The sequence below is a fragment of the Centropristis striata genome, chromosome 8 (assembly GCF_030273125.1).
Source record: "Centropristis striata isolate RG_2023a ecotype Rhode Island chromosome 8, C.striata_1.0, whole genome shotgun sequence".
Lineage (NCBI taxonomy): Eukaryota > Metazoa > Chordata > Actinopteri > Perciformes > Serranidae > Centropristis > Centropristis striata.
The window spans coordinates 34,310,177-34,331,054 of NC_081524.1; the positions used below are offsets into that span (position 1 = coordinate 34,310,177).

General features: G+C 40.2%; 2 protein-coding genes across 3 annotated transcripts in view; one reads left to right on the forward strand and one right to left on the reverse strand.

The window, feature by feature from the left end:
- Positions 1–488: 488 nt before the first annotated feature.
- Positions 489–4,686, forward strand: cabz01093075.1. The gene is made up of 2 exons (XM_059339550.1): positions 489–594; positions 2,300–4,686. Exons 1-2 carry the CDS (start codon positions 521–523, stop codon positions 3,378–3,380), a joined length of 1,155 nt encoding a protein of 384 aa, XP_059195533.1. The 5' UTR covers positions 489–520; the 3' UTR covers positions 3,381–4,686.
- A 3,692-nt stretch (positions 4,687–8,378) lies between these two features.
- The window catches only part of triob (trio Rho guanine nucleotide exchange factor b), a 117,365-nt gene continuing 104,865 nt past the window's right edge, over positions 8,379–20,878 (reverse strand). The window contains exons 39-61 of one of the 2 annotated variants that reach the window (XM_059338642.1): positions 20,708–20,878; positions 19,455–19,550; positions 18,894–19,042; positions 18,654–18,720; positions 18,449–18,552; positions 18,244–18,313; positions 18,005–18,094; positions 17,803–17,895; positions 17,636–17,686; positions 17,432–17,509; positions 16,896–17,087; positions 16,576–16,753; positions 15,519–16,414; positions 14,246–14,496; positions 14,010–14,139; positions 13,884–13,911; positions 13,520–13,682; positions 13,240–13,361; positions 12,907–12,985; positions 12,043–12,243; positions 11,806–11,944; positions 11,004–11,190; positions 8,379–10,875 (exon numbers count right to left, since the gene is read on the reverse strand). In XM_059338642.1, the coding sequence (XP_059194625.1) occupies positions 10,457–10,875; positions 11,004–11,190; positions 11,806–11,944; positions 12,043–12,243; positions 12,907–12,985; positions 13,240–13,361; positions 13,520–13,682; positions 13,884–13,911; positions 14,010–14,139; positions 14,246–14,496; positions 15,519–16,414; positions 16,576–16,753; positions 16,896–17,087; positions 17,432–17,509; positions 17,636–17,686; positions 17,803–17,895; positions 18,005–18,094; positions 18,244–18,313; positions 18,449–18,552; positions 18,654–18,720; positions 18,894–19,042; positions 19,455–19,550; positions 20,708–20,878 (3,954 nt within the window). In that variant the 3' untranslated portion in view covers positions 8,379–10,456. Of the gene's footprint in view, positions 10,876–11,003; positions 11,191–11,805; positions 11,945–12,042; positions 12,244–12,906; positions 12,986–13,239; positions 13,362–13,519; positions 13,683–13,883; positions 13,912–14,009; positions 14,140–14,245; positions 14,497–15,518; positions 16,415–16,575; positions 16,754–16,895; positions 17,088–17,431; positions 17,510–17,635; positions 17,687–17,802; positions 17,896–18,004; positions 18,095–18,243; positions 18,314–18,448; positions 18,553–18,653; positions 18,721–18,893; positions 19,043–19,454; positions 19,551–20,707 lie in introns of those variants that run through there. The other variant, XM_059338643.1, reaches the window with a different exon arrangement.

Below are 20,878 nucleotides of genomic sequence, written 5' to 3' on the forward strand. Positions count from 1 at the left end.
AAGACTCTCTACTGAATCACATTAAGCAGGTGAAGTCAGGGCAACATGTCCTCAAACTACCTTTGAATAATTTCACTCATTATCAGTCTGTCATTTGATCACTTTTACACTTTCTCAGAATGTAGGAGACAGACTGAAACCACCGACACTGTCTACAGGTTGCTAAATCAACCTGAAAGTTTTTTCCGCTGTGGCTGCTGTGCACAATGTTCTGACTCTCCAGACACCATATACACTTATATACAACCATGCACTGCTAAAAGATACACAGTAAAACTACCCCTTCGTGAGCTGCACTATCTTGTATCTGAGCTCAAATGTCTGTGTGGCCTGTTTTTGGTTGGGCAAAAAAAGCTTAAAATTTGTAAATCTGACAAGAAACAGACCTGGTGATTTAAAGTGGGCTTATACCATAACAACATGTGGAAAAGTTGTAGAAACAAAAACATTTGACTCACCCAGGGTGTGTGTGTCAAATTTTTTCCTCAGAAACTAGGTCAAGTTTTCCAGGAAGCTGACCATGGCTGCAACTATCCCTGCTGTTGTTGTTTTCAGTGGAACAAGTGAGATTACATCTGTAGAAGAATTCACAGGGTAAGATTGAACCGACATCGCACACACATACCACCATATGTTGTTCTTTATGTTGCTCAGATCCCGTTTATGAAGTTTGTGATGTGTCTTTGTCAGTCTGTGCTTTGTGGGATTTTTTATTAGCTCCCAGCTGAGATATCCGGTTTCAATCCAATATTTAATTTCTAACAGGTTTTTTTTGCCCTATCATCTGTGCAGCTGACATACATTCCTGTATTGGGCTGCAAGAACACAAACACATTGGTCTTGTTTGACAATGTTTATCTAAGTGAAAAGGTTTCATTTTTCATTGTCCTCCTCACGGAGGAACGAAAGTTTTTAGGAGGGGTGTACAGATAAGTCCCGGTCGGTTCATACACCAGTTCAGGGGATTTAAGAGCGGTGAACAAAAATTTCAAGTTTCAAAGACACACAATCTTCTTGCTGGAAACATTTCCCAATGGAGACTTATTTATTTCTTATTTATTTGACATTTAAAAAAACAAGGAAAATTTCAATTACTGTATTTCACTATATAAACACTGAACAAACTGTTTACCAAAAGGCAACAGGCAAACTGAAAAGAAAGGAATAGAAAAACACTTTGAAACTGAAAATACCAAAATTTAACAAAACTTTGGTTCACATCCCCAACAGTGAAGCACTGACACACCGTCCTTCTCTTAAACCCTTTCTCTCCGCTGCTGTTGTAGCTGGTCGGGAACCCTCAGACGGCTCATAATGTGACTGACTCACACGCCAATCAGCCTGTTGTTCTCATCTTAGTTCATATTGCACATATAGCGCACAGCAAAAACATTATCAAGCAGAACTAGTGTTTGTGTACTTTGGTGCGGTATTACCTGAATCCGTGCTTCATCATTCTACGCAGTGGCGGTTCTACACAGGGGCCTCAAGAGGCCACTGCCCCTGTGAAGAAGCCTTTGGCCCCTGCTGTGGCCCCTGTGTCAAATTAATAATAAAATGATCAATTTATAACAATGAACAATAGAACAATTCTAACCTTTTTTTTGTTCAAACAATATCTCATTGTACACAAAACGAACCCAGAATGTTACATTGTATAATAGTTTAACTCTATGGAGTCTTAAAGGGTGATTTTGTCAATTTTTTTTATCCTTTTCATGTCTTTACGTGTCTTTGTAAGTAATTTTGTGTCTTTTTTGGTCATTTGTGTGTCTTTTGTTGGTAATTTTGTGTCTGTTTGTTGTGTCTTTTTTAATAATTTTGTATCCTTTTTTGTCATTTTGTGTCTTTTTTGTCATTTATGTGTCTGTTTTAGTTATTTTGTGTCTTTTTTTGGTAATTTTGTGACTTTTTTTTGTCATTTTTATGTCTTCTGTGGGTTGTTTTTTGGTTATTCTGTCTTTTCATTTTGTGTCTTTTTTGGTCATTTTGTGTCTTTTTCAAGACATTCAAAGATTTTGAATGCTTAAATATCATATTTGTCATTTTTTCATGTGCCAATGACCCTCTGATTAAACACTGGCCCCTCCTTGGCCCCCACAGTAAAATTGATCTAGAACCGACACTGATTCTACGTGTGGCCGTGTGAACCGAACCATGACCCCGACATGAATACAAGAACCCTAGTGTTTAGTAGAACAGATTTTAAAACAGGATTGTTGTAGATCTATTAAACATACCTGAAATAATGGGAACCTCATCAATCATTCCTGACTGGTTTTGTTTCTTTCTTTCTCAGCTCTACTCCAGCAACCTTCACTGTAAACACCACTAGCCAAGCATACCCCTACTATTACTATGAGTACCCCGACTATGACTTTGGGAAATGTGTGTATGGACGTCATGCAGCTCATTTTCTTCCAGCCCTCTACGTCATTTTCTTCCTCCTGGGCCTTCTGGGTAACTCTCTGGTCATCTGGGTGATCGCTTATGGTGTGCGGCTCCGCAGCATGACCGACGTGTGCCTGCTCAACTTGGCTGTCTCTGACCTTCTCTTAGTGTCTACTCTTCCCTTCCTCGCTCACCAGGCCCGGGACCAGTGGCTGTTTGGGGATGTCATGTGCAAAGTGGTCCTGGGTATTTATCACATTGTTTTTTACTGTGGGATCTTTTTCATCTGTCTAATGAGCATCGACCGCTACTTGGCTATAGTACAAGCCATTTACGCCATGAGAGTACGGACGAGGTCCTTTGGAATGATCGCAGCTGCTGTGACTTGGATGGCTGGATTTTTGGCTTCTTTCCCTGACCTGATCTTTCTCAAACAGCAGACAGGTGCTAATGGGTCTCATTTCTGCTTCCCTGACTATTCTATTGATGGTACCACTGCATCTCACTTCTGGAGGATCTTCACCATTTTCAAAATGAACTTTTTGGGTTTATTTGTCCCGATAGTCATCATGGGCTTCTGCTACTCACAGATTGTGTGGAGGCTGCTGAACAGCCAGTCATCCAAGAAACAAGCCATCCGTTTAGTTCTCATAGTGGTGGCTGTTTTCTTCTGCTGCTGGGTCCCCTACAACATCGCGTCCTCCTTCAAAGCGCTGGAGCTAATGGGGGTCTATACACAATGCGAAAGCAGCAAAGCCATCACATTGGCTTTACAAGTGACCGAGGTGGTCGCCTACTCTCACAGCTGGCTCAACCCCATCCTGTATGTGTTTGTTGGGGAGAAGTTCAGGAGGCACCTGGTGAGGTTGATCAACAGGACGCCCTGCCGGCTCTGTCGGATGGTCAAAGTCTGCATACCTCAGGACAGACTCAATGGATCAGTCTACTCACAGACCTCCAGTCTGGATGAGAGGAGCACTGCTGTGTGAAGTGTATTCTTGTTCGTTTCTGTCCATGTGGTCATCTCCAGGACACACAAAAAAAGCTAATCTGCTCTTTTCGTATTTAGGTTACAATATGATTTAGGGTCAAATCTTGTTTTTTTTTAGTTTTGGAACAAATTAGCCAGGGAGATTTAAGAATTATGTTGTAATGGAGTTGCATGCATGCAAACACATTATTATATTGGAGTGTATTCACACATCTCAATACGTTTAAAGTTCTACTGAATGCATGAGAATGTATAAAGTTTTTGTACATATGGTTTTGGATACATGAGAATTTTTTTACTGAATTGAGGTTGAAACAGATTGCCTCTGCACCTGCAGTTTGAGGTCAGACAACTGCATCATGAGCCTGTTTAACCTAATTTAATCATCATCTGCCTATCAGATTGACACATTGACACGAGCCAGAGCCAAATGTAGATACTGCCCTTGTTCAATCACACGGCAGGAAGACAAGTAGAACAAATATTAAATAATTTGTGCTTGAGCACAACCCTTTTATCAGTGCATCGAGTCTGCGTGTCAAACTGTTGCACAGTTCAGCAGTGCACGCAGGTCCCCGCAGGTCCCCGCTGCAGCTGGAAACCTGAATGCAAGTTTCTTAGCAAATGTAACAGCAGATTTGCACCTAACCTCAACCTACAGAAAACCACAGGATGAAAGAAAAAGGAAGTATGTAACCGAGCTGTTTGTTTAACCTGTGCAGTCTCTGTGCATGAAAAATCATTTTGCAGTCAATTTTTTGATTATTAATCAGAATTTCACAACAACAAGGTCATCATTAAATCATTACGTTCTGTCATGCAGATGCATCACAGTTTAAGTTCAGTAAACTCTATCCTTATGCAGTCTTGAGTCCAAAACTGATATACCCTGATGACATCAAAATGACATCAGCAAGCACAACAACAAAGCACTTTGAAACCTTTGTCACCCCCCTCTCTCTCCCTGCACTTCCTCACTGTAGCTCTACCATCACAATGAAAAAATACAATGCCAACTAGATATTCTTTTAAAAAAAAACTAAGTCAGTTTAGAGCCAAGACATGCAGAAAAACCTTCATTCATAGTGACTTTGACATTTACAATTAGTGGGGTAACAAAGTGGCTCCTAACTGCTCGTGCAGTCAGTAAAGAAACCCATGTTTTCCAGGTTGGGGCATTTGTTGAATTATATCACATGACATTTCCAGTAATGTAGCATTTTTACTGATTTATTATTATTCATAATGTGCTGTTTCTGTTTGATTATATGTACATATATTGTAAAACAATTGATAATAATAATAATAATAATAATAGGGTGATGTATTTTTTTTAAATGTTTATACAGTATACTGTCATTTACTTTACTATTTGTAGTTGTTTTTATTACAGTAACCATGCTAATATATGCAGACTTATACAAGCAGATATTGTTGTAATGTTGATGTAATGTTCAATATTTAAGTGTCACATTATTTCAAATAAAATTTTATTATTAAAATACCATGAATATTTTATTTCTTTCTTTTCACTATTCTTATTGTGTTTTTGTGTGTATCTCTCTTTGAGTTTTATATTTTTGAAACTTTATTATCTACAATATTTGTTTTTGTGATGCTTAGGAACTGATGCTACTGCAGCCACAGGATACCCACTTCTCGTGACTGTGGGCTCATGTATGAGGAAATGCTTAGGATAAAAAATTACTTCCCACCACATTCCTCATTAGAGGAAGAGGGAAGAGAACACATCCTGAAAACAAGCCCAAAAAAACACAAAACTGAACAAAATAACAAGAGATTTTTTTTTAACACAAGTTTAAAACTGGGATATCTCAGGATAATTGTTTAGTAAACTGCAGAATCCACAATGCATTTCTGATCATGAAACTCTCAGAGGAATAACATGGAGTTAGTTTATGCTAGTTGCAAAAATATCTCTGGTTCTGAAAAATGAAAGCTTTGGTTAAGTCACCAAAAACGTTATAGCTGTACTCAGTAAGAGAGTAGAAAGTAAGATTTCTTACTTCATTTCAACTCTGAAGAAGAAAAGTGTCAACACTTCTGAAACTCATCTGGAAGGAGTGGAGGGACTTACCCTGGGTGGTTTCAGTTTATATTCAAGCCTTTAAACAGGCTGAGAGATTGGATGCAAGTGCAAAGTGATGTGTCAACTCAGTTCTTGTACCTCAACAGGGACATTTTTGGCTTCTTTTTTTTTTTTTTTTAATTTTGGTGATTATACGTGATTATCGTTTTTCTATTTCAAATTACAGAAGTTCAACATGAGCTCCCATGGGGCAAATACATGCAAGAGTTATTACTATTGTATGATGTAGCACTGCAGTGTTTGATGCAATGAATACATTTAATAAATATAAAATAATTCCATGTTTTTGTGGATTGTTTTAAAGAACAGTGCCATTATTAACAAACTGTAATTTAACAGGATTTGGTCGTTATGACCAGGACTGGTTTTGGATAACCTCCTACAATACGGCCCCCTTTTATAGAGAATAAGGGGTTGCAGGCAGTGGATGTTTAGGGGGAGATAGCAGCTCAACAATAAATACAACAATAATAGTAGTGGACATCATCTGAAACCTGTGAACCTGAAATTAATTTTTGAGATGCAGCTCAGCACTGCGTATCAAGTTATTCTGGTCAAATATATCTAATAAACATGACTTAATTGATAATTAATTAACGATTTAAATGTATTAATATATATATAATATGTGTGTGTGAGTATATATATATATATATATATATATATATATATAATATGAATTTTTTAAACAAAAAAAATCCTCTTATATATTACATCAATATACCAAGACCTTTGGAACAACATAGAAAATACATATTGTAATATTATGGCATATACTGGGACGGCCAGAGCAACTTCTGTATGCGTGCAAATGTATGCACAGGGGTTAAGTACTTTCCATATAAAAGGGCGTGCTGTTTGCTGATGTATTATTACTGTGAACTGTAATCCTGTGTCCATTGGAAACTGGTTGGTTTCTGTGGTTTACCATAATGTGAGCAACTCGGTCCTCACTACTATTCTATTATTTGCACCTCACTAGTGCGACTTTAATCAAGCACGACTTCATGATCTACCACTTGTTTCATGTGTGTGATCCTTAAACCACTAAATCAACTCTTTACTGCCATCTAGTGGCCTTGATGAGCTGGTTGCACCATGGCCGTACTGAACATTTTCTCATCTCAGTAGAAGGTGTTTGTGTGTAGGTGACATTCACATAATTTTCCCTGAAGCAAAATTGACTTTCTAAGTATTTTTCAGAGTACTGAGAAAATCATTTTTACTCATAGACATAGACCTAGATGACTTGATATCTTGGTGGTTCAACCTTTAATAGGGTTTCACTTTACACAGGGTTTGTGTCAGACACGGATTTCGGTCTGAGTGATTTCCTAATTTAATGTGTGACTGAGACGGGAAGACAGTCAGAAGCTGCAGCAGGTGGGCTGTCACAAAGGGGGGAGATATTATCTGGATACTGGATGCAGTGGTCAGAAATATAGTCTAAATTTCTATATAAATTAATTTCATTCTAAACAATAACATAGTACCCAATGTGCCAGGATATAACACCTTTTCAGTTAACAGCTCTTGCATGACATTTAGAGCACCCTCCTGAGACAAACAAGTGTCCTCTGTGGTTTCATGCAAAATATTTTCTGCTGCTGTTGCCGAGAATAACGACACAGATTTTACACCAGATAAAGAGATTTTCCTTCACACATTGTGTATAAACAAATTGTTCTGCATGCTTGTGTGCAGAGACACCTCTAGTGCAGGTGAACTAGTGAACTGGCAGATCAACTGTTAATTGTGAGTTAGTATAAATATTTTAAAATGCTGAATTTCCAAGGCTGCAAATGCTCAACAAATGACATCCTACTAATAAATTTTCTATGGTTCCTTCAAAAAGCACATTTACTGCACAAGGATAAAAATAATCACATGTGCATCCAGTCTTTCTGGTAACTCTTCTGTCTTTTGATTTATGCAAACACGACAATCTGCCCTTAGAAGTGGGTTAAGGAGGTGGGGGAATTGTATGGTCTACTGATTCATGCACAGTAGCAGCATCTGCAGAGGACAGATAAGATCAGTAACATCCTCTTTCTGGTTTTTTGTATGGGTTATCGCAGGCACAGATCAGAGTAAATACATCTGCTTTGTATTACTGTACGCATCATGGATTTATCTTATCTTTCATTTTTATTGTTTGAAACACAGGAGTTCCCCTTATTGGTCTGCTTATAAAATCTGCACTCACGTTTACTCAGTAAGAAAAGAAGATTAAACCACAGTTGAAGCCAATGCAATGCTTTTCTCACAGCGTAAAATGAGCCTTTATCTCACAGTATGGGAAGTGTTCATTTTTACTGTTTTCATTCATTTCCATTAGCTTTTCATCTGTGTGGGGTTTTCCCCTTCCTTCTACTCATGTCGGGAATACAGCATCGCCTCGTCGTCCAACCCTCAAAGCTGATGGGAAATAATGAATGAATAATGGTAGTTTCAAGACAAACTACATTCTAATGCGTGGGTGTATGTGGGCATACTGTACGTGCTCACAAAGTTTCAGAATAAACTAGTTGTTCCTTGTACGTTTAATGGCAAAATAACAGAGGACAAAATAAAATATTTACAACACTTAGTAACATGTAAACACAATCTTCTGTACAGAGAAATATACATGCAAAAGTAAAAATAAGTCATAATAAGACATTCAAAATGACATTGCTGCAGTCTTGTTCTATGTGTATTTAAAATATGACATAGTTATGAGGTTTACATCCTGGGTGTGGGCAAACTGCCTGACCCTCTCTGTACATCTTTACATCATGTATAGGCTGGGTTTCCCAAAGGCATTTTATTTCTTCGATCATATTCTTCCATGAATAGGCTTTAAGAGAATTTGATAAACTGATTAACAGCATGATTTTGGGAAACCTAGATCCACACCAATAAATTAAAACAACACAAAATGAGAGACTGTACAGATCAACAGGAGTCGTTGAACTCAACATGTTATTGACTTCTTTAACATTAAATCAGACAGTAACTCTTAAATAAAATAAGAAACAATGCATGTTTTTAGTTCCACCCACCTCTCTAGGTTGACTCCATCAACTGGCACTTAAAAAAAGTTTTCAACAACTTCAAAACCTAAAGACATTAACTCATTCAAATGAAAATAACTGGAAAATACCTGTAAGGCTGAATGATATTCATAAAAGGGATACATTTGAGCTATTGGTGGTACAAGATTTCAGTTGAATTCATTCTCCAATCATTTCAAATCTGTGGTGAACGGGCCACAATGAGACATTATTTTTTTTAGACCTATTGCTTGGTAAAAATGTCAACCAAGTCTGTCTTATGACGTCAAACTGAGATGCTAAAAAAATCTAGCGACATACACCAGTATCTACCTACAGAAGCCAAACAAATTCACACAGCAAACCACTTTGTGCACAGCTTGAAAAAAGACAAGTGAAATATTAGTTTTTTTTCAGCAATAAACCACCAAACAATTTCCTATTACAATAAGAATAAATAAAGCCAGACTGAACCTATGTAAACACTCATATGTCCTGGTTCAGCGTGATCTCTTATAACTTAACATGAGAAATAATAATAGTAATTAAAAAAAACAAAACACATTTTAGCAGGAAAAGAAAGCATAGTCAACTTTGGTATTGTTACAGAAAATAAAAACAGAACAATGACAAAATGAAAGCATAAGTGCCTATATTTTATAGATACACATTTTTATACATTATTTCCAAAAACCCGCCTCTTGTCTGGAGGTTTTGCAGATATTAATACTGAACTTAATACATAAGAGTTAACACAATACAGACATCTATCGCAGTACCAGGTACGTACATGCCTTTTTAAGAATACGGCTACAACACAAAGTCTTCATAAATAGTTGCATAAATGTTAAAGCTGCAACATTGCACATGGGAATTGATGCAAAATACGGGTGCATTTCTAGTAGCGGTTTGTTCATAGTGAAAATCCAGCTGTTGTGGGTCCGCAGGAAGCGACTCATCTCACCAACTGCATGGACTCTCTAATACTCGGCAAATGAAATAGCTTTTGTTCATTTGAGACAAATTCTTCAAAATGAGAGTGAAAGGCAGGAATACGTTATTTACAAGTAAGGCGGATGCAGGTAAAAATCTGAGAAGCTTTGCCGAATAGCTTTAATGCTTGTTCAAGTTAATTTAGTTTCTCTAAGTGTCACAAATTGAAATTATATCACCTTTCAAACTGAACGGGGGCATAAAGATAAGCAAACTATTGCACTGAAGGTAACTATAATGTGTTTCTGGAAAACTTGGTTTTGGTCTTCATCTTGTTTCGAAGAAGTGGACCCTGCTGATGGGTGCCACTTTGTTCACACGTCTCACTTCTCTTGTTTTCTTTCTAACTCACTAACTCACCTTTGTTTTCCAAAAGGTATGAATAAAGACAGTTCTCTGTTTCCTCACTGTACATGGTATCATTTACAAAAAGTAATCTCTCGTTACAAAAAAAACATTTTCTTGTGTTCAACCGAAAGCAGCCTGAATAACTCTTATTATACAGTATTCTATTTTCTCCGTTCAACACTGTCCCAAACGCAACACTTGCTCAAGCTTGTTGAGAAAGCTTGTTGAGAAAGCTTGGTTTTCTCTCCCTGCTAAGTCACGGTTTGAAATCTCAAACTGATTCCAACAGTTTCGTTTGTTGTGCAGGCATAATGACAATATGCCAAGGTTCGGGAGGGGAGCGGGGGAGAGTCAAAGGGTTTATCAGCAGAGGTCGGTCAGTCAGCAGCAGCAGGACTTTTGTAGTTTAGTGAGGGAAAAGGTGATCATTGTGGAAATGTTGCTGGTGCTCCTCTTAGTAACAGCTCAACTGAACAAAGTTAACTTGTTTCCCATCCTTCATAGTTTGCTAGACAGGCAGGAAGTCCATCTATACCACAGCAATGCAAATACAGGCGTCTACAGTGCATCTACTGAGCGACCTGTTTATTAGACGTGGTTAAGCAGGCGGCTGTGAAGAAAGGCCTTAATGGTGCCGATAGGCCGGACATCGTTTTGGTGTTTCCGCCTCTCGATGAAAGATATGAGTCTGGAGGTGTCCAGGTGATGATTCTGAGATAGTGGCAGGGCTGGCGGCTGTGTATGATTTAAGGTGGCATGGCCAGTGTCTCTGTTTATCACACCTCGAGGCTGGAGCCAGGGCTCCTGCAGGCAGGACGCTGCAGAGGGCCGTTGCTCCGGCTCGCTCTGGAGCAGAACGCAGACAAAGTCCCTGGCAGCTGGGCTCACACCCTGGAAGTAGTCCTCTGGGAAGCTGAAGTCCAGGCGACAGATGTTCAGACACGTCTCCTCCAGACTCTCATCCAGGAAGGGAGAGGCGCCACTCAGTATGACGTAGGTCACCACTCCTGTAAATCATCCAGTCAGAAGATACATCAATAAATAAGAAATTGTGGGATGCACTATATATTACATAACTATATATTTCTAAATAAGCAACTTGTGACATGCAAACTACTCGTGTTTGGTTACAGACCTAAGCTCCAGAGGTCAGACATCAGTGAGGCAGGCTGACCCAGGATCAGCTCAGGAGCAGAGAACTCTGGGCTCCCCAGGAGAGGATGGATGTAGAAGGAGGGAGGGTTCAGCTGAATGGCATCACCAAAGTCTGTCAGCTTGATCACTGGCTGGGAAGAAGCATGCTCCACCACAATATTCTCTGGCTGCAGGAGCAGGAGAAAGCAAGTTTAGACATGAACGCTAGACTCTGAGATCATTGTTTACTTATTACACCAGCAAATCCACTGGGCCAAACTGACACTTAGCTTATGTGGTTTTAAGTGGTTTGTTGATATTTTTATATTTGCACCAAAAATACAATGCAATGATGACCAATCCAAAACCGAAAGATATTAATTTTTAGTCTCACGTTAGATAAAGAGAAACAGAAGATTTTTACTTGACGCCAGAGGAATGTCTTTTTTAAACATTTAACAAAACATTTTAACATTAAATTAAAGGATTAGCATGCAGGATTTAGCCACATCTTTCAGGTAGCATAAAAAAGCAAAAGGCCCTCTCTAGAATCAGTGCTTGGTTTGTCCATTCTGGGCTACTGTAGAAACATGATTCAGGTGATTATACATGAATATAAACATAATGTATTTATGAATATTGTATTTCATTACTTACAATAGAGCTCCCTAAATCCCCTACACTGGTCCTTTAAATAAACTGATACATAATTGATTATCAAAAGAGCTGCTAATTCATTTTCTGCTGATTGACCTATCTATTAATCTACTTATAGCTCTACACTGATGTCATAATATATTTACTTTGAGATCAAGGTGTGCTATCCTCCAGCTGTGCAGGTAGTGGAGAGCTTCAAGAATATCTCTGAGGTAGAGAGCCACCTTCTCCTCCGTCAGGTTTCCCCAGCTCACAATATAGTCCAGGAACCGTCCCTGGTCTGCCCTGAAAACACAAACACACAATGCATTTCCTGCATTAGCGACTTAATCTTCACAGTTTATATTTGTCACACAGTGTGGAGTCAACACGACTGTACTTACATCTCTTGTACAAGTACGTAGCTGTTGGCCGTCTCATACGTGTCCAGCAGCCTCACCAGATTGGGATGGTCCACAGTCTGTAGGAGTCTGACCTCCTGCAGCACCTGCTCACGACGCTGCAGCTTCTTGTTGATGTGTTTTGCTGCAATCGTCCGCTTACTCCCTCTCTGGTCACACCGCTTAGTCACTGAGAACCGGCCCCTGGGGAGCAGAAACCCGGTTAGCAGAATGTATGAGTAACACTTTAACATCATTTAGTAATAGCTTTACTTTGTAATTTGTAAATTTGCTTTTACAAATTGTCGCAAACAAAGTCTTTAATTTTCTCCCTTGCATTTACTGTCTGTTGGACTGCTGAAATCAGCTTGGGATGTCAGCGATTCTAATCCAATACACTTTTTGTCAGTATTTCCTCATGGTATGCCATGTGTTTGTGCTGAAAAAAAAAATGTGGTGCTCGCAGCCCTGGCTCTTTAAATATTAAACAAACAAAGTGGTTTGGACGGAGCAACAGAACACTATTCCAGCCGGGACAGGGGAAAGGCTGTGGATATATAAAGAGAAAGGTATATGTGTTTGGGTGTTGAGTTCAAATCTTCCTCCAGAATCACAGCTCACATCCTTAAACATTTCAGGTCTATATCATAACATAGTAGTTATTTAGCAGAAAAATGTCAAGTTCTCCTCATCTATATACCGACAGTTCTTCTTTATTACTACCTAACTACTACGATTAATGCTACTGGTAACAATGTTAGTAATACTGAGAATTTATTAACTTTGATGTGGTTGAGGAGAAACACCACATAACAGTCACACCGGAAGAGCTCAAATAAAAAGGATGGTTTTTTGGTACATTCTTACCTTCCTAGTTCACTGATCTCTGTGTAGTGGGACTCAAAGCTGCTTTTCCAGAGGACTTCACTTCCATCATCAGTGGTTCCTGAGAACACACATTGTGTTCCAAATGGATTAAGCACACAAAAAAGGGACATACTTTTCAAAGAAAGCACACCGATTTAAGTAGGAGTTTTATTGTTTTTTTGTTAGTTTGACATAAATTAAAGTTCAATTATGGTGTATGTTTTTAATGTGGTGTTTAAGTACCACAATGTACCCAATATTTAAGCATAACAGAACAAACTCGGGTAGATAATGGCAAATTAAAAAGTGTTTATACCATGACAGGGCTCTCACCTGAGACTCTGAGGCTGGCGGAGGAGGTGACAGAGCCTGCTACATTTGTGGCAACACATGTGTACACACCACTGTCCTCTACAGACACTCCCAGGATACGAAGAGCTGCCTCCCCTGTCTCACTGTGGAGAAAGAGAAGAAATTAGAGAAAATCATTAGACGAGATGCACCTTGCTACGTACAGTAGCATTTTATATTTCTCACAATTAAGGCTTCATCTCCCATGAACATGATGCTTCAATTAAGTCACTTCAAATGAAGCCAAGATATATACTGTCACCTGTAAGTGATGCTGTAGTGTCCGTTGTTGCTCAGAGTGTTGTTGTCAGGTCCTCGCCACGTGACGTTGGCCCGGGGTCGACCACACACTTTACACCTCAGAGTAACACTGTCGCCACCCTCACATGCTACATCGCTAACGGGAATGAGGAACTCTGGAGGAGCTGTACAGAAGGAGGGATGAAAGAGAATCCGAAAACCAGCTTAAAAATATTTCTCCACATGTTAAAAGCTTCAGAGTTTCAAAGATTTGTAAGGATTCATTCATTCATTCATTGTTTCTTAACATTTCCTTTATCATTTCCACACACATACAGTATACCTCAGTATATAATTTTTGGTCACAAGCAACAATGTGTACATACCATCATGGATGAAGTTAGGATTGAGGAGCTGTAATGAAAAAGGTAAGGAAAGTATTAGATTTCTTACACAATCTAAAATGAAAAGAGCAAATTAATTGGGTTTGAAAATGTCTTAATATTCTCTACCTTGACAGAGACTTTGTTGGCCAGGCCGTCCTGAGACTTGCGGTAGCCGTTCTCCAACTTCCTGCCCTCCTTGTCTCTTTTTTCAGACTTTCGGCGTATACGGAGTGCTGTGTGCCATGATAATGATTTTCTACACACAAAACCAGAAGGGAGGAATTTCAGTTTCTATTATTTTTTTGCATAATCATATTTTTTCTCTCTCTCTCAGGAAGAGGAGAAATGTTTCATATTCTCACTTGATGGTTCCTTCAGGGAGTTCAGGAGTGATGGAGGTGGAGGTATGTCCTAATACATAGCCAGGGATCCAGCCCTCAGCGGCAGGGCAGTGCTCATTGGATGCCCGGTACACCAGGAACATGTTTTGCTGGTTGCTGGCTAGCATTTGGACGACCTCACCCTGCACCACACTGATCTCATCCTCCTTCACTGCCACATAGTCCTGGGTCACCAACATGGTGGACACACTGCTGCTGCTACTGCTTTCACTCTGTTGGAGAAGAAGATAGTAAAACTTTAGACTCAACCTAGCTTCACTGTTTATACAAAACACAATGTGAGATTGCAAATGTATGCAAACCATATAAAATCATACATTAAAACACACACATGCACATAAATTCTTCAAAAGGAGAAGTACAGAAGTGTATCAGTAGCTTCACACCAATCAAATGCAGGATTTGATTGAAGGTAACACGCACAAATGACCTTGCTGTTATGCTTGACGCATGCAGGAAGCATTGCAAAATGCTTTTTTAAAGATATTGAATATATATGGTTAATGCCCTTGGTTACAACATTGATGACTGACAAGTAATATTGTGAGAAAAAAGTTAAGTTCTAAGAAATGTGAAGCAGAAGTTATGATCTTCTCATGATCTTGAAATACAGAACTGGTCCCAAGGACAGAGTGAAGAAACACTTTCCAAGAAGAAATGCAGAAGACACTAGCAGCCTGAAAAGACACAAAGCTGTTGAAGTGAAGCAAATGGCAACTGGTGTAGTCTTAAGGCTAGCTATTACAAGCAAAAAAGGAGGAAGGATGTGAAGGATATATGAAAGAGCTCCTCATCCGTGACAAAGTGTTGACCAGAGAGATAATTTATTGTTGCATGAGAAGTTTCCCGTGAAAGTATGAAGTAAAAAGAACAAAGAGAAATGGTGTTTTTTTAATCATTCTGTAACTGTTAGTGTCTAGTAGCTGCAGTAGAGAAGCACATACTGACGCTCAGAAAGTCTAAGAAAGCAGATACAACAGTTGCTCTAGGAGTCAGATCCAGTCTGTTAGTACGTTCTGGGAGAGCCAGAAAATTCTCTCTCACACACACTGTCAGTGAAGTTAGTGCACTCAGATAGCTGTTAATCTTCAGTGTGGTAGTCGTTACATATACAAGCCATTCTCAGAGCCAGCGGCAGGGTGACTGACAGACAGCCAGTCAGTGAGGGCAGGGTTAGTGACTAGTGAGTAACTCTAGGCCTCACTAAAGCCTGAGCCTCGACTTGGCATCTTACCCCGTTACTCTGGGTGGACTGTATGGACTGCTCGCTGGTGGAGGAGCAGGTGCTCATGCGGTCTATGTCCTTACTGTGGGTGGAGTGGCGGTGATGAGAAGGCGTCCCATGGCTTCCTCTGCCCAAAGAGTCCCCTCCACCACCACTGTCACTGGGGTAGGAGAAGGAACCAGGCCGGCTGGCAGGAGAGGGAGGCACAGCAGGGACAATAGCCCAGAAAGGGTTGCCTTTGTGAGCAGGGCTGGAGGGGACAAATGCTTCCTTTCCTCCACCTCCAGGAGACTGAGGTGAAATCAGAGGAGAAACTGTCCCAACTCGAGGGCTTTTTAGGGGCAAATTCAGAGGAGCCACGGCCATTTGTGGTATAGCAGCTGTTTGATGTTTCTGGGTTTCTTCATAGCCCACCAGACCCGGTCTGACACTGCCCTCCATGCTGTCTGATTGTCGGTTACTGTTATTACTGTTACTTCCATGAGGACTATCCAGCATCCTCATCTTAGGGACCTCTGAGGCTAACACCTTTCCATTTGTGGTGGTGTCTGAGTAGGGGTTAGAGGGGAGGGACTGTGGGGACTGAGGGTGGCAGGGTGACCACATACCTGCTGATCTGTCGGGCCCCTCAGGGCCCGGGGGATGGTGGTGGTGGACGGGCTGGGGGAGGCGTGAGGATGGCTGAGGGATGCGGGAGGGTCGGGAGCGAGGGCCGCACAGAGAAGAGGAGCTGCTCCCTGATCCTCCAGAGCCGCCGCCACCGCCTCCCCCTCCCATGTTGGAGGTACTGTTGGAGCTGCTGCCTCCTGGCAGGCCTCCAGTACTGCTGCTGCTACTGCTGGGTGGACCACCGGGACCGCCACCACCCACGTGGTTCCTCTGGTACTCTATGGGGGATGTCAGAGCTAAGGGAGAGGATGAAGGGCAAGATTTCACTCATGTTTATGTTTATTATAATTGAGTAAACTTAAACTCAAAGTTCATAGTTCTATAAGTTTGAAATCCAGCATTATTAAGGTATAAGCCTCTAAGTTTGTGACAAATAGCATATACATCATTCTCTTACCATTGAGGAAATTTCGCTGGTTCTCCAGTATCTGGCTGACCTGGTGGATCCAGACTTGACAGACTCCAGGACTCGTTGAATGCAGAGTATACCTCTCCAGGTTGCCGCTAGATGATCTGGAGGTAAGTGTGAACTTACAGGGATCTTCTGCATTTTCTTCTAAACCCAACCAGCTCACCTGAAGTGATGAGACAAGAAAGAAGGGAGATAGAAAAAGTATGAAGAGAGACAAAGAGTAGCAGGGAAAAAGTTTAAAGGCAATGATTACTTAACTGGAAAACTACCCAATGATTTGTTTGATTTAATGGAGTTGCACTTACCTTGATGTTGTTCTTGAAGAGGTAGCCAGGAGTAGTGAAGCCCTTCTTTTTGTCTATAGGCTCGCTGAAGATCACAATCTGTTCAAACAGGAAGACTCTCCTCTCCTTCATCCTGGACAGAAGTCCTCCATCCTGGTCTGACACCATGAAGGTGTCTTGGAGGAGCAATCTGCCCTGAGCCACAATTTTACCCTGAAGAAAGAGGGACAGTAGAGAAGAAAATCAGGGACTGTGGGGGAAAGCATGCTCTTCTAAGTTTTCTGCTAGCTTTTATAACTTAAATCTGGAAGAGACAAAACAAACTCATGCAAAAGCAATGTCTCATTCCACACAAACTACAGCACATATCTGCAAAAATAAGTGCATACTGACACCTAGTGTTAGCTAAGTGGAATTACAAATTGATTTATTCAGGGTTTAAATAATCACTGAAATACTTTATTAAATTGTGTTCAGTTGCCCAACCACACACACACAAAGGGACACTGACTTGCACACATTTCTGGGAGGATAATTAGCATACTAATTAGTCTTACATCGAAGCCTTGGAGGCGCCCAACATTCATCATGTCATTGCACCGCTTGGGGACCACACACATCACCTCTACAGCTTTCTATAGTAGAATATGAGAGCAAAACAAACAAATTAAGGATTGAAATGTGAATCTTAGCATAAACAATAGATTTTTGTACATCATCACTTTAAGAAAGTTTGAGCTGCAACATGTGCATCACATTACCTCCAGCTCTGTCGTATCCACTCCAGCCTTCTTGGAAATTTTATGAAGATCCTGTGAAAGGTAAAATATATAGAAAAATGTTGATTATGGTAATCAACATGGTAAAGAGTATTTTCACTTAGCCTGAATGTACCTTGCAAAGTAAGAACACCATGTGGTGGATTTACCTTCAGTAGTAATTGGTACTTCATTATACGTTGGACAGGTTTGATTAGCAGGTCAGTGATCTGTAATCTGTGGCCCAATCGCTGCTTGAGGTCCTGATGAAAGGTGTTAACATTATTATCTCTATAATGAAATACTTTTCACCTGGACAACATAACATAGAGAACGGTCTGTACGTTTGGGTAGATGTAAAAATAAACTTACTTCAAAGTAAGTGTCAATGTACTCTGACACAATGTGCTCAGACTTAGGTTTGTTCTGGCAGTACACGATGTACATGTGTAGCCTCCGTTCCTGCAATCAGAACAAAGGTAGCTTTTAGAAAAATAAAACAGTTAAGAAAATATTAATTTGGTATTCACTTTTTAACTCAATAAAATGTAGGAAATAATTCACTTTTGACTAAAAATGCAATGCAAAACAAACATGAATAGGTTGCTCACCTGTTTGACAAATAAAGGAGCCAGCCTGTCAGGATCTTCCAAACACTTCTCAAGCTCTCCCAGGAAAAGACTGTGGACAAATCGATAAAGAAACACATCATTTAACCAGCCAAGGAACATGGTTCTGGCTGTATTTTCATTTTATGTTGTCATGCAGGGACAGATAAAACAACTTTAAAAACAGTGGCGAAGACTGCCAGCATACTCTTTGTGCCAATCATAGATCTGATGGATGTTTCCAAAGACAATCTTGTCTTTTCCTTTCATGTCATCTGGAACTCCCTCCTCTTTCATTCTGCTCATGTAGCCCTGAGGGGAGGAAAGTCCACTCATTTGTAAATCATACAGCAAAAACACCAAACAAAAAGCAACCTCTGAAAGCTTATGTTACTTTAATATCTTGTTTTTACCTCCACCACTGATCCCAGATCTCTGACATAGTCTCTCTCGGTCTCCACCAGCTCCAGAAGCACATAACTGAGAGACACAAAGCAGAAATTGTCAGCGTGTAATACAAATGTAATGCACTCAGCTGTGGATGAACATCAGAAATGTTCCATATAAGCACACAAATGAGGACAAACTCGATTAACTGATTGAACTCAAGCAGCTTTTGTTTATCAAAACATTAACACAGGCTTAAAACTCACTGTCTCCTCTTGAGGAAGCCAGACTTGCGTTCATCCAGCTCGTCGATGGGTGAGGAGGAGGAGAGGAGGGAGTTGTCGGAGGGGTTGAGGGAGGGAGAGCTACTGTCGCCCTGCTCTACTGACAGAGAACTGGGACGATCCTCCAGAGACTGAGGAAAGAGGACAGAGGCAAAAGAGGTAGAAATACAAACTGTCTCTGACCTGAAAAAACAGAGGCTTAAAGAGTATTTATGGCATGTGATTTCACATAGTTGGACAGTATGATTAATTTAACTGCATTATATTTACTATTGTATGTGTCCATACAGTATGTAAGCCAGTAAGCATGTGTGTGTTGGGGATATTGGCCAGAGAGTATGCCCATTTGTTGGAGCAGTGGACAGCTGGCATAGTGAGTCACATTTCTGACGGATGACTAGTTGGCCATGATGCCATTCTCTGTCAACAACACTAGGAAAAAAGTGTGCATGTGCTTGTATATTAATCCATCACAATTGTTTTGTGTACAAATGTCCTACATTTGCATGTACTTGTGAGTTTTGTTTATGATTTTTATCTCACCATCTTGCTCTTCACCAGCTCCTCGATGGCACTGACCAGTTCAGCAGCACTGGGCGTCTCTGAGCTGTTGGGACGAGCGGACAGACGAGATCCAGACTGAAAAAGAGAGACAAAATGGAAGTGTGAGAAAGTGAATGGTTGATGTAAAATATTACGAATGTAAAACTTGGCAGAGCTGCATGCATACAGTAGTCAAACATCTCAATGGCTACTACTGTGTATGTGATGAGGCTCACCATTGTTGAGTTTGGAGCCCGATATTCCACATGTCCAAATAAGGACTTGGTGGGTGTGACCTCCCTAATAAAAGGGTTAATTCGGGACCAAGTTGGAGCCAATCACAGGCTGGTCTCAGGAAAACAGGGTTACAGGTGGGTTTAGGGCAAGCTCTGGGATTAGATTGTTCTTCAAGCACGAGTACCATGATTGGTCAAACCACTTATATACAGCAAACAATGTTGCTAAATACTCCATTTGAGGGAAAGTTTGCCTCTGCAACAAAGCCCAGTCTGAGGCATAGTGGCAGGCAAAGCTTTAAAGGGATCCCCTGTTCAAAACCAGACTTAACAGGAACCATCATTTAGACCAACAAACACCTGCAGCAACACATGAATGGAGTATTCACTTCAGCAACAGTAGAACAATTACACTCCGTGGGAATGACAATTAGTCGGTGAAAGAAAGAAAACAAAAGGGCAAGAAAAAAAGTTTAATGAAGAAGGATCCAAAGTGGAAGTGGTTTTACATGGAGAGATAAGGGAACTTGGAAAGAAGAGAAGCAGAACAGAAATCAACATAATGCTGAAGGGAGGAACATGCAACCATCAAGAAAATAAGAGGAAAAAAAGAAATGTTATTAGTGCCAAAAGTAAAAGTTTACTTGTTTTTTTGTAAGCTTTGTGATGACCTCTATATGAACCAAAATAAAATTAAAAAGATGACTGATATAAATTTGGAATAAATATTTAGGTAATTTTAAGGAACAAAATTGTTTAAAAAAAAAAAAAAAAGATTTACAAATCCAAGTTTAAAAGTTAAAAAGGCACCTGAAAAGCAATTTATTTTCCTTAATTACATGTACATCCATGCCCCCAGTTAATGCTGCTAGTGCCACTATACCACTGGTATAGTGGCTTAAATGCACAACAAAACCCAAATGTTTCTTGTGGTGGTTTTGTACATTGTGTTTTCTACTATTGTCTGTGACAATGCATAGATCTGTATGCTTATTTAGACTGCTCTGCGTGACCAACCTTGTCATCTTGGGAGTCAGGCTGCAGCAAGCTGTGTTGTTGAATGGCCATAGGGGGAGGTAGAGGAACAGCATCGGCCCCTTCCTCTCCTTCCTCCTCACCGCAGCTCTGCATGCCTGAAGAGGAAGACTTTGACAGGGTACCACTGCTCAGCCCCTCATTACGCATACG